General features: G+C 50.1%; 2 protein-coding genes across 2 annotated transcripts; one reads left to right on the top strand and one right to left on the bottom strand.

The window, feature by feature from the left end:
- Positions 1-1,205: 1,205 nt before the first annotated feature.
- Positions 1,206-8,750, bottom strand: ASPSYDRAFT_56312 (uncharacterized protein; the record flags this gene model as incomplete). Its single annotated transcript, XM_040849192.1, has 15 exons — positions 1,206-1,350; positions 1,460-1,648; positions 2,025-2,982; positions 3,036-3,113; positions 3,162-3,263; positions 3,312-3,588; positions 3,958-4,799; positions 4,971-5,067; positions 5,712-5,930; positions 5,982-7,119; positions 7,173-7,269; positions 7,327-7,957; positions 8,007-8,315; positions 8,377-8,606; positions 8,660-8,750. 15 exons carry the CDS (start codon positions 8,748-8,750, stop codon positions 1,206-1,208), a joined length of 5,403 nt encoding a protein of 1,800 aa, XP_040704631.1.
- A 1,687-nt stretch (positions 8,751-10,437) lies between these two features.
- Positions 10,438-13,172, top strand: dapB (dipeptidyl aminopeptidase dapB; the record flags this gene model as incomplete). The annotated part of the gene is made up of 2 exons (XM_040841717.1): positions 10,438-12,772; positions 12,823-13,172. The coding sequence occupies 2 exons, from the start codon at positions 10,438-10,440 to the stop codon at positions 13,170-13,172; spliced, it is 2,685 nt and encodes an 894-aa protein (XP_040704630.1).
- Between the last annotated feature and the right edge of the window lie 192 nt (positions 13,173-13,364).

Here is a 13,364-nt window from a genome sequence, read left to right as displayed (position 1 = left end):
TTAAACATGGGTTAGGAGAAACTCGGAATCACATCTCTGGGGAAAAATTTACGCTCCGTGCATGTGGCCCCGCCCGCCGGAGTATCGAGCTCCGTTTCTGGAAAGGTGTCGCATTTTCGAAGGTCTTGGCAACTGGCCTTAATTACCTTTATTTGGAGATACTCTGCTGAACCGAGATATAGGTTACACAGGAAGACGTTGATATATTGATGTGATAGTCAGGTCACTGTACAGGGACATGTAACATGATCAACAAGCAATCATCAGGCATTGTAGGGCGTCGCGGTATGCACAGGCAATAATAAAACTGGTGATAATGGTGTTTCTGCTTTTCCGCCACTGTAAAACTAATCAATTTAGCCTGTCCTTTTCCTGCGGGAATGCATACCTGACGTGCCTTAGGGAGGTTTCGGCTGAACGACTCAGATGATTCAAGTGTCAAGACCTCAGCCGGAAAAATATTCTTCTCTTCACCCCTTACTGAGAATGTTGCTGTTAGTTCCGTATTCTATTCAATAATTGGTGGGATCAAGTCAAGGCCAATCGGTCGAGTAGGTATGACTCAACGGGCGATATCGGAATTAGGGCTACAGGTCGAACTTGGACTTCCGGGAGCTACCGATCCATCCATATTCACCGTCGACTCGTAAATTGGACACTATTCACATGCAAAGGACATCTACCGGTATCATCAATTATGACTCAATGTAGTGGTTGATTCGATAGTATATCCCTCAACGTCCGATGATATCAAGTATCGACTGTTGATATCGACCACCCCTACATGATCTTGCCTTTTACGAAACATCAACCTTGTTATCATGATCCTGTCAGGTCATGAGTCTATCAGAAGCGATTAGATAAACCCATGATGGCTCGACTTGCGTGTCAGCATGACATTCGCCTCTAGACGCATAACTCCTAACTCCATGCTACTATACACAAATGCACAGCCCCGATAGCAAAGCGAAACCAGGGCACCATTGAAGAATAGAGAAAAAATGCACCTAGTCCGTGAAATTCCTCAGCTTTGTCAGCTCATCCAACAGCTCCTGCAACTCCCCGTCGGAGATCTTGTTCTGCAGACTGGGGATAAGCGACTTCGCCTCTTCTGCATTATCGCAGCATAAACTTCCTATTACTCGTCAGTCTTTGAAACAACGACAACAACGGATCACCATCTAAACCCCTTAGCCCGAGGATATTTAACGGGGCATCATACCAAGCTGCGACCTCTCAAACATCTCCAACTCCGTATGGGAATTCAACAGCCGCTCAACAGCCTTGATGTTCTCCTCTTCCTTGAACCGGGCAAACTGCTCAAGGTATGCCAATGTCTTGGTGAGGTTTCTACATGCGGTGAAAGAAAAAAGATTCATTAGTTATCGATCAATTATTACCCAGCGCAGCTCCGTTCAAGTCCAACGTAAAATGGCGGGGTAGGGCCATTACTACTCACTCTGGCTCTTCGTATTTCTTCCCACCCCTCCGCTTGTTCTCGAGCACCTTGTTGATGACAAGACGAGCTTCCGAAAGCGATAATGTATGCGTATTTTGGTCCGCGCCGAGCTTGAGTGTTGAGGCCGCTTCGAGCTCGCCTTGAGGAAGGGCGCGTTGGCGGTGTGTAGGTGGGGGAAGGGAAACGCCGCTCATCGTGTATGTATTATTTTCGTAGTACGTAAAATTTTAATTAAGAGATATGGGCCAAGGATGTTGACGAGGCTGCGTCCAAGACAAAGGCGCGTCAATGAGCTGATCTTGAAGTCGTATCTGATGCGGAGGCGGGAAAACTCTCCAGGTACAAAGCCAGAAAAACCACGGCAGAATAGAGCGGTCAACCAAACACCGCTTTCACCTGAAACAACTGGCAACAAGACCTATAGGAGAATGCGTCTACCAAGATACAAAACATTAGATTAATACCATGTTTGATCGGTTTATACTATATATGGAGAAGAGTTTTCCCAAACGCCATATGCTATGCAAGCCCCAAAATTCCCGTTACAAAAACTGGTTATCCTTACTTCTTCCTGAACGCAACATCGCGAGGAAGTCGGAAACTAGCACAGAACATCTGCTTGTTAGGGCTAACCAGTCTCACGTTGTAGATGGAAAGCTCTAGCTCTGTATTGCCAGAGCCCCCGACCCGGTCCTCCGGGCTGATAGGGTAGTCTAGTCTCTCAGACATGCGCTTGCAGATGTCGATGTGATCATCAATCTCGTTCTCAGAGTGTCCCGAGAAACAATATACATGGACCATCGGGAGAGCCTTTTCGGTGTGCGGTGCAAACAAGTCCTCGTGGCCTTCGTAGACGCCGATGAACGCATCCAGGAACTCAAGCGCGTTCCCGGGGAGGTTCATCACGTAGTGATCGAAAACATTCGGACGGTTAAATACTTCTGGCGGGGGTGCAGGCGCTTGCTCTTCCTTTGACGCGTTCCTCGACCGTTTCACCTTGGGCTGGATAGACACTGTAACGGGCTCCTCTTCTAGCAGGGCTTTCGCGGACCACTGGATGAACTTCCTTCCATCTTGGTTGTGTGGAGTGACGAATCTCTGTACCTTGTTCCTTTTCGCGGCATCCTGCATCACCTCATACCCATGCGGGTTGAGGTCATTGGCCCAAACGAAAATCTTCTTCCGACCGGCGGGAACCGCGAACGGTCCAACACCGGCCATGACGTCGCAGACCATCTCGCCGGGCTGGAATTTGTCTACGAGTCTGCGGTGCTCGGTATCTAGACGACTGTTCCAGTATACGCGAGAGTAGTCGAAGTGGAACTCGCAGTCCTGCTCGTGCTGAATAACGTTCATGTTGCGCTCACCCTCTAGGTGCTCGTAAGGGAAAGTCCGGAACTCGCTCTGCGAGCCTACATCCTCGGTCTTCCTGATCACGGTTCGGATAGTCGGGTTCTTGTCGAGGATGATCTGGGCAATTAGGTGCTTCCATGGTAGGTACTGCTCGCGGAGATTTAAGTGGGCTAAACGGTCAGACCTGCAACACACAAGCATGAGGGGGTTTCGCCTGACTTACCGACGTGTCCCACCTGAGTGAAGCCCTGCGGTACCTCATCAAGCATATCCTCCGGAAGGATCGCAGCAATAATATCGGCTAAGTAAGTTAGTTATCGATATACCAAGTGTGCCAGTAAAGACTCACAATAATTCCAATAATCGTAATCCAGCGTCAAGTCATAAGGTCCCAGTCCAACAGCCCCACTATCGACCAGTTCGTTGACAGTCGGCGACCACGTCGCAGTGTCTGTAATTTGTCAACCACAATCCGTAGCACACTCAGATCTAGACATACCATTATGTTTAATCTCCTCTCTGAGCAGCAAGCACTTCCTCACAATATCATCCTTCTTGATTTCCTTGACGCTATTCAAACGCGGCAGCGCGAATTGATCCCGGCTCTTCATCAGCTTATCCCGCACCCTCGAGATGTCCGAGTTCTTGAATACAGTCGCAGCAGAAAGCGGTATCGTCTTTCGGAAGAATGTCCGGTCCAGAACCCGCATTGCGCGGTTCACGGGGGGTCGAAACATCTCGGGAAGTTCGCTGCGGAGCGGACTGTGGTTGTCGCTCTCGATAGTAGGGTCCATGGACGGTTATGGCAGTGACTAGCGAAAATTTATTCGGCAGTATAGCGCGCTTGTTTTCATTCAATTTGGGGCTTGTGCAGTGCTTGTGCAAATTGTCGTTGGAGATTTTGTCATTGCTGGACTTTTTATTTTTGGCCGATCTTATCGCGCCTATCACGTGCGCCCTATCTATAAAATCGCGTTCGATAAACACCCTCATTTATACTTGCAATGTCACTAGATTGAAAGCCACTATGGAAGCCCATCTGAAACTAACTAAATATATTCTCAAAGATCCAGCAGGAGAATAAGAATAAACGCTAACTTGCCAGGGTATCAAACCATCAAACCAGATCAACGACCTCCTCTTACCGTCCGATCTAACTCGCGCTCAGATTCCAGAATTGAAATCCTCTCATTCAACCTCGCAATCTGCTCATCCTTATTCTTCAGCGCCTTCCACGAGATATTTCGCCCACGAAGGATTCCCTTTGCCTTCAGTTCATGCCGATTCAGCAACTCCTTCAGCTCGGCCCTTGCCGCGACGGGAACATCAACTCCATGTCCCTCCAATATTTTGGAAACCTGCATTGCTAGATCCGACGGCATCGCAAGGGGCGACTCCCCAACCCCAGGAATGACATCCTTATACCTAGTCGGCGTAGGCGTAAGAAACGACGTCCCCTGTCCACCAACTCCAGTTCCTTGCCCAGGACCACCCGGCGTGATGGGCGCACCTTTCCCTCTCTCCTCCGCACCGTCATCATCCAACGACCGTTTTCTTTTCCCCGGACTCGTAACAGTTTCCGTGCGTGACGTTTTCCGCGCTGGAAGTCCAAACTCCGGTTGCCGCAGTGGCTGGCTACTCTCAAGCACCCTCTCCATCTCGTTATCCATCGAATCATCCCACTCGAACTCATCCGTGTCTTCGGTCATCATGCGCGCTTTCGCATTTGCGCTTCCACTTCCGCTCGTCGATGACCTGCGCGCCCGCGACTCGCCGTGCCTATCTTGCTGGCCGGTTTGCGGTGTTAGAAGGCCTGAGCTCCGGTGCGCGGGTGCGGTCTTGGATGAGGCGGTTTGAGGAGTGGTAGACGGTGATGGGGCTTCGGTGCGGGAGTTCGAGAGCAGGGTGAACTTTTCGCGGGTTTCGGCGTCGCTGGCCCATAGGAAGAAATTGCAGCGGTGGCGGTGGTCCTTTTGGCAGACATAAACTGAGTCAGGTAAGCATGGGTTAGCTATTGTAAGTATGTTCACGTCATGTCTCCATGGGTGCCGTCCAGCTTTTTGGACAACTGCGACGGCCCCGAATCCCATGAGACAGAAAGCAGGAAATCAATGAATAAATGAAGGAAGAGAGTAATACACCACCGCCCGTGGTTAACACCGTGATTTCTCGTCTGCAGTTTCACCGCCGGTGGTCGATCCGGACAATTGCATCGCCATACGCCGTCTAGTAACAGACCCCGTAGGGGCACAGCGCTGCGAGGGGACTTGGGTGTCTCCCCGCCACCTCCGACTCCACGACGGCGTTTATATGGGGTTATCATCATGTTCCGCTTGAAGTTTTGATAAAAGAGTACATCTTGGGCTGAGGACAAGTGAGATAGAGAGGTGAGCTTCCCGACGGATGGATGGCGAATGATGCGGGCGGTGGTCGCTATGGAAACTGGGGGGTGGCATTTGGGACGCCATAGGAAGATTGGGTCGGAAGATCCATGGATCGGACTGGGGGCCTTTTAGTGTGTAGTTTATTTGCCGGTTGGATTCTTTAATTTGATGGGTGATGATTAAATGAGTTCGAAAGGATTTGGGTTTGCTATCGTCGAAGCGATATTGAATCTTACTGTCTACTTTTCGTTCTGAGGATATCTGGGCAGTTCAATATCCTTCGACTTCTAAACATAGCTTGGCTGAGATATTCACGATGTCTTTACTTGGGACAATAAAGCCCTGCAGAATCGGGTCTTGATTAACATCTATAAAATTCTACTCTGACCATGCAATGTAAATACTGTATCAAACCGAGACAACACAATATGCATCTTCAATATGGGTACGGATAAATGTGATGGGTATCGTAACGAAACGGAATAACGGCCTCGATTGGCTTAATCCGCAAGTACCTGCCGCAGCAGAATGCTGAAAGAGTCGGACAACTTTAGGATCTCTTGAATATCGGGTTTGATGGGCTCGCCGGCTGTACGGCGCAGTTGAACCTGTTGCCGGGAGCGGCGCTTCCGTTCAACGGCGATCGGATCTACCTCCTCGGCCTCGTCTTCGGCCTCGAGTTCATCGGAGGCGTCGGAATCTTCGTCGGAGATGGCGAGTGCTTCGAGATCGCCCTGTCCAGAGTTAGTCTGAGTGTGCTTTGGATTGAGCCATAAATAACATACCTCGTCCAATCCAAAGTCGCTTCCCTTAAACTTGGTTTGGAAGGGGGAAGAAGCTGTTCCTTCGGCTGCCATCTTCTGGCGAGTCTTGTTGAGGTGCCATTTCTTCCGATCCTCGTGCCACTTGATGAGCTTATCTATCTCCTCGCGAGCAAGGGCCGGGTTGATCTGGCCGACGTCCTTGGCTCCGCTAAACAAAGCGTTCATATCGAGCTTGCCACCGCCTGGACCGTTGCGAAGGAAGTCAAGAATGTTTTCAATCCATGCCATCAAAGACCCAAACAGCCCGTTGTCGTGAAGATGCACTTCGTGGATGAACTTGTAAAGACTAGCTTGGTGTCGTTCACAGAGATCAATAAATGCCTGAACAGTTTGGTTGGGATCCGCAGAGATATCCTGTCTTTGGCATTTTTCAATCACAGAAATAGCGTCGTCAGCAAACTTGGCGAAATCCGTAATGCTGTTGTAGACGTTCGCCGATTTATACACACGAACAAGTGGCTCATAGAAGATGGTGAAAAGGTCGCGGAAAAGCTGCAGTGTCACTGGCTCTTCTATGATATTCAGCATCTTGGCCTTATCTGCCTGTCGGGTGTAAAGTTTGAGTAATTGCTTCACATTGGCGAACCAGTGTGCGCCCTCCCGCATTTCCTCGTCCACGTTTTCCACGGCGTGGTTCCAGGCAACATATGAATTGAACACTTTGCCAATCTGTTCGGTTGTCAGCTCGAGTGGGAGCAATTCTGATCGAAGAATAGCGACAGCAACGTCTACATCGTCTTCAGTAGCTTCAAGGCGAATCTCGTTCTTGACATCTTCGTCGGCCTCGGTAAATGCCTTCAGCTTCTGGGAGATGACAGAGTCATCAACTTTAGCAGCCATGGCATCAATCGATCGTTGAAATCCCTTGATGCCATCGTGCAAGGTCATCGAGAAGATTCGTTGTAAGAGAGACCGAGAACCAAAAGGCTGAGCGAGGAAGAGATCCAAAACCCCTGTCATTACAGCAGCGGGGTTTGCGATTCGAATCACATTCTTCAACAGAGTATACGGCACCAAGGAATGGATCCGTTTCGCCTGCGCGAAAAGCTCTGCCGAATTGTCTTCAGCCAGGAAAAGGTGGTACAAAGTAGCCGCGACCCTAGCTAGTGTTAGTTGGTGCTAAGAAACATGAGCAAATCGGCTGTCACGTACTCAATGCGTAGCCATTCGGCAAACTTCTGATACTGGGGACTGAGATCCTCGACGGTTTGCTTCTCTTTGATTTCGGCAAATAGTTTGGTCAACCCATCTGAAATCGACATGTTAGCGTAATTATACCCCATGATCCGCATTCGCGCAAACTCACTGCTCTCAACAATGTCTCGCCGGAACTTCTCCATATACACGTCCAACTCCGCCGCACGTTGCCGTGCGATCTCGTAGAAGCGCTTTTGCTCCTCTATTCTAATAGCATCTACTTCTTTACGTTTTCCCATGTCGAGCGTCTCTTCTTGGCCAGGGACAAATGGATCTGCCGTCAGGAACTCTTCCAATGCCTTTGACTCGGCTAGCCGTTTATTCTGCAAGATTGTGCGGAGGTACGCGCGTAGCGAGATTCTTTGCTCCTCACGGAACAGCACGGTCTCCCTGGGACGCTCTGCAGAAGATCTGGGAGACTTTCTCACAGAACTCCGTGACCTTGATCGGCCGCGTTGGACAATATCTGATGGAGCAAGGTTTCTGGAGGACCGCGCCTCCTCTACGAGGCCTGTATCCTGGGTTGAGACAGAGGAAACGGAAGACTCGTCATCTTCCACAGCCGAGCCACCCCACCACAAGGTCGACGTTGAAGAGGATTTGTTCTTTCGCGGGAGAGGCGGTAGCACCTTGCCGGGAATTTCGGTATGCAGCCTCTTCTGGAGCCTGACAAAGTCGCCAAACCGGCGAGCGACGAAAATGTCTGGCTTTCCACCCCTGTTGACACGGATTATAAATTCCTGGCGCGAGTTAGTCCGCGTTATATAAAATACATATTCCTTGACATACCGCATGTTGATGGTGTCGGACTGTCCGTCGCACGGATGTGACTCTCACAGCAGCGACATTGATATCCCAGCCATTGATCGCGTTTCCCTCTGGCATATTTACGAGTAAACCCTTCTCGTTGGCTCCACGATCGACGACCTCCATCTCGGAAAATTGGATACGCTCTTCATATCCAGATGCAGTGGGTATACCAGAAACCATCATAAGCTCTACGAGTTTCTCACATTTCCGAGCCAACTTCCTCCGCTTTGTCTCTTCCAGACGGTCTTCGGACGACGACACATTCTTATTCGCAAAAGATTCAAGGAACTGCGTTTTTTGTTAGTTACGCCCTTAGCAAGGTCGGCCCGTTAAAACTCGGCATACGCACCACCTGCAACTTGTCCTGCCAAAACTCCTTCTCCCGCGCCTGGTCTAGGAAGGGGAAATCGCGAACATGGTGAACGAAGATAAACCGGAGTATAGGAAGTTCGGAGTCGATTGGCGCGACTTCTCCGAATTCCGATTTGAAGGGAGCACCGAAGCGACGAAGGGCGGTTGGAGAGTTTAGTTCGGAGATTTCGTGCTGAACCTGCCGGGCGATGAGCTCGCGCTTAAGGTCTGTTGCAGTCAGTATACACCCATTACAACAACCGGGGGATCGAGAGACCGACAATGTTCTTGCTTTCCGGTGAGGATTTGTTGGGGTCCAAGATCGCCATCTGGGCGAGGGGCAGCTGAGTCCAACCCGTTGCTCGTGTGCATGTTGCGCAATTGGTTGATCAGACGAGTGTCCAGAGAAGAGAAACCCCCGACGACAGCGGGGTTGGGTATTTTATATAAGTAAGCTGACTGAGGCGTAAATCCAAATACCGATATAAATCCGTGATAAAAGAAGCAAGCCGCAGCGTGATTGAGGCTAAGCACAAGGGTCGGTCGCGACTGGATCAGCCCGAAGGATGAGAATCCGTCTGCCTATTTAGCGTGGGCCGGCGCGATGACGTCTATTCTCGGGCAGTTCCCGGCGGTTTCAGGTGCGAACTATCAAAGGTTTGCGGTTTCCAATATGACTTCAGAGACGTTCCGAGCTAAAACGACGGATTATGAAGGAGAGTCAAGGAAAGAATGAAAGGAGAAGTTGGGGGGCAGGAAGAAGAGGAAGAAAGAAGAGGAAGAAAGAAGGCGAAAAGGAGATGACGACGGATCTGGAGTCAACTGGAGTCAAAAAAACGGGGTTGGCGTCACTCAACCTTCTTGACTTCCCCATATCTTCCCAGCTAATAATATTCGCCAACCAAGCTCCATTTCTATTCTTATTCTCATTATCCCCCCCTGCAAATATGTGAGTCGTCTCTCGCGTGCCTCAGCCCTGTAGCCCCGCCGGCGTGGCAGAAGGATCGACAGGACGTCAAGATGCATTCACAACAAGAGTCTGGTCATCTTGCCTGTTCCCATGCCAATGAATAGCGATGGCTGATGCCACGGCATTCTGCGACCTTGGCGGGCAGTCCGACGTAGCAGGCATCCAAATTTCACTTTTTTGAGCCAATCTTGCTTGCTGTCGGGCATGAATCTCCAAGGATGATGCGTTTGCGGTCGTTACTTACCATAAACCGGCGCGGGTGATAGTGGAAAGATTCCCAGCCTTAACGGTCACGCTTCACTCATATAGAGCGAATTGAGCCGATTGACTTGATATCTTGCTACTTGCTCGTGGTCGATCTGGATGAGCTACAAGTGCACCAATGGTGGATCACACGTTGAGATACACCGCCACGGATCTGGATTAGGACCATCTACAGAGTACTCTGTCAGGAATTGGATGGTAAAGAAGGGCAAGGTAGCGATGGATACAAGGTCATCCTTAAAATTCGAACTTTGTTCCATATTGTGGCTATGTTAGCTCAGAGTGTACGAATACGAATTGCGGGTACACTGAAATGCAGATCGTGTCATCAAAAGTGTGGCTGACGTTATTCGCAATTTCAGAGCGACAAGCCAATTGTGACTATAAACCACTAACCAGTTAGTAACAAATAGTCTAGAATCAATTATTATTTCTGGCTGCCAGCTGAAAGTTTACCTCAATCGTAGTAAACGTATTTTGGAAATGGTAGAACCAGTCCGAGATAGGCATCAATAGGGTGTGGCGGTGGTTATTGTTTCCTCCGCCGAGCCTCAGGTTTCTCCGCCTCTGCGCTGCCTGTCTGACATGTTTCAATCATCCCCTTTCGTTCCTTGTTTGCGAACATTTGAGATGGCATGATCAGTCTGAGATCTTTCTCGTTGTATTATTCATCGCTTGGAGGTGTGTTTTTGCGCTTCTGCCCTTCCCTAAACCGGTCAAACGCCTTTCCCTTGATCTGCGTCGCTCATTGATGCCTGATCCTTCGACCCCCGTTCTATCTCGATTTACCTCCTCTCAAGTGCCTGTTGAGCTATAAAAGGAATCATGCGTAGCTCCGAAGACCGCGAGGAGTCCGAATTGCTTCCGATGAATCGCCGCCGCTCCTCCGCTACGTCTGCGACCAGCGATGACTCCGGATTCTCCGTCGATTCCGTCTTCGAAGAAGAACAGAAATTCAACGTCGCACCTGCCGATACACTAGGAGGGGCCCGAGGCATGAGATATCGTGATGAAGAGGATGGAGAAACGGAAGCCAACGAATCGTTCCTTCACACGAAATCGTCAACAAGCAGCCGTTCGCGTCGACTTGTCTGGCTCCTGGTTCTGCTTTGCGTCGGGGGGTGGGTGCTCGCTTTTGTGCTCTTTGTGACCAAGGGACGTTCCGATATTCAGCGCTCGTCAGATATATTCCAAGTGCATGAGCCTGGTCCTAATGTGCCTGGCGTAAACTCTGGGAGACCCGTGAAGTTGGAGCAGGTGCTTTCTGGAGCTTTTGCACCAAAGGGTCATGCGATTTCCTGGATTGCTGGACCTGACGGTGAAGATGGGTTATTGGTCGAAAAAGGGGAGAGTGATGATGGCTATTTGCGGATCAACGACATCCACAGCAAAGAGGGCGAAACGAGCAGAGTATTGATGAAGAAGAGCTCTGTCAAAGTAGGCGAACAGACGATTTCACCATCTGGTACGCAGCCGAGTCCTGATTTGAAGAAAGTACTTCTTGCGTCTCATATGGAGAAAAATTGGAGACATTCGTCGACCGGGAGATATTGGATTTTTGACGTGGAAACTCAAACCGCCGAACCTCTGGACCCTGACAACATTGATGGGCGAGTTCAGCTTGCTATTTGGTCGCCCAAGTCCGATGCCGTTGCCTTTGTCCGCGACAACAATCTGTATATCCGGAAACTTTCTGCCAACAGCGTTGTTGCCATTACCAAGGACGGTGGTGAGCAGCTGTTCTATGGCGCGCCTGACTGGGTATATGAAGAGGAAGTCTTTTCAGGAAACAGTGTGACATGGTGGTCTGAAGATGGCTCCAAGATTGCCTTTATGCGGACGAATGAGACGGCCGTCCCCGAATTTCCTATCCAATATTACTTGTCTCGACCATCAGGAAAGGCACCACCTCCAGGGTTAGAAAACTATCCGGAGGTGAGGGAGATCAAGTATCCAAAGGCTGGCGCGCCCAACCCATTCGTTAGTCTTCAGTTTTATGACGTCGAAGCGAATGAGGTATTCTCTGTTGAAACACCCGAAGACTTTACTGATGCCAACCGGCTCATCATCGAGGTTGTATGGGCGAACGAAGGCCAAGTGCTTGTGCGGACGACGAACAGAGAAAGCGATATCTTTAAGATTTTTCTGGTCGATACTAATCTCCGGGAAAGCAAGCTCATCAGGATACAAGATGTGTCCGAGCTTGACGGCGGATGGGTAGAGCCCACCCAGTCCACAAGATTCATTCCTGCTGATCCAGAGAACGGACGGCCTTATGATGGCTATATCGACACTGTTATTCATGAAGGATATGATCATTTAGGATACTTTACGCCTCTGGATAACCCCGAGCCTATCATGCTCACCTCTGGGGAGTGGGAGGTAGTGGGTGCGCCTACTGCTGTGGATCTGACCCGGGGTCTGGTTTATTTCATAGCTACCAAGGAGGCGCCGACCCAGCGCCATCTATACAGCGTCCAACTTGACGGATCGAACCTACAGCCGTTGACCGACACCTCGGAGCCAGGCTATTACGGCGCCTCGTTTTCGCATGGAACTGGGTATGCAGTGCTCAGCTACAAAGGTCCTTCCGTCCCGTGGCAAACCGTCATCAGTACTGAGGGCGACAAGACCACGACACTGAAAACCATTGAAGAAAACGCAGAATTGAAAAGTATGGTCCGCCAATACGCCCTTCCAACGGAAAAGTACCAGAACATCACCGTCGACGGCTTTACCCTCCAAGTTGTTGAACGACTGCCACCGCATTTCAACCCGGCGAAGAAGTACCCGGTTCTCTTCTTCCTATACGGTGGTCCGGGATCTCAAACCGTGAATCGCGAGTTTAATGTGGATTTCCAGACGTATGTCGCGTCGAGCCTCGGCTATATTGTTGTCACCGTCGACGGAAGAGGCACTGGCTTCATCGGACGAGAAGCACGGTGCATTATTCGAGGCAATATCGGGCACTACGAAGCGCTCGACCAGATTGCTGCTGCCAAAGAATGGGCACAAAAACAATACGTAGACGAATCCCGAATCGCAATCTGGGGTTGGAGTTATGGTGGGTTCATGACATTGAAGACACTCGAACAAGACGCCGGCGAGACCTTCCAATACGGAATGGCCGTGGCCCCTGTCACCGACTGGCGCTTCTACGGTAAGCACCCAAACTTGTCTCCTGTTGACCAAACTAACGTGGTAAAATAGACTCCGTCTACACAGAACGGTATATGCACACCCCACAACACAACCCAGATGGCTACGGCAACACCAGCATAAGCGACATGTCTGCGCTGCAGAACAACGTCCGCTTCCTGGTCATCCACGGCGCGTCGGATGACAACGTCCATATCCAGAACACGCTCACTCTAATCGACAACCTGGATCTCGCGGGGGTCCAGAACTACGACGTCCATGTCTATCCTGATTCAGATCATAGCATATTCTTCCACAATGCCCACGCCATGGTCTATGAACGTAAGTCCAGCTCCCCACCGCGTTTTTCCTCCTTTTTCCACCTTTTTCCACCTTTCGTTTGTTTTGTTTTAGGTGACTGACAACAACAGGCCTTTCGAGCTGGCTCGTCAATGCGTTCAATGGTGAATGGCATCGAATCTCGAACCCAAAGCCGGACGAATCGATGTGGGAGCGACTTTCGAAGAGGATTCTGCCTAGTTTTGCACACTAAACTGTCTATGTTTATGGGTCTGGCAAACATATTTATGTGTATACGCAACGAATGGGAGAGT

The sequence above is a fragment of the Aspergillus sydowii genome, assembly GCF_001890705.1.
Source record: "Aspergillus sydowii CBS 593.65 unplaced genomic scaffold ASPSYscaffold_3, whole genome shotgun sequence".
NCBI classification, from domain to species: Eukaryota; Fungi; Ascomycota; class Eurotiomycetes; order Eurotiales; family Aspergillaceae; genus Aspergillus; species Aspergillus sydowii.
This window is presented reverse-complemented; position numbering and strand designations above follow the sequence as displayed.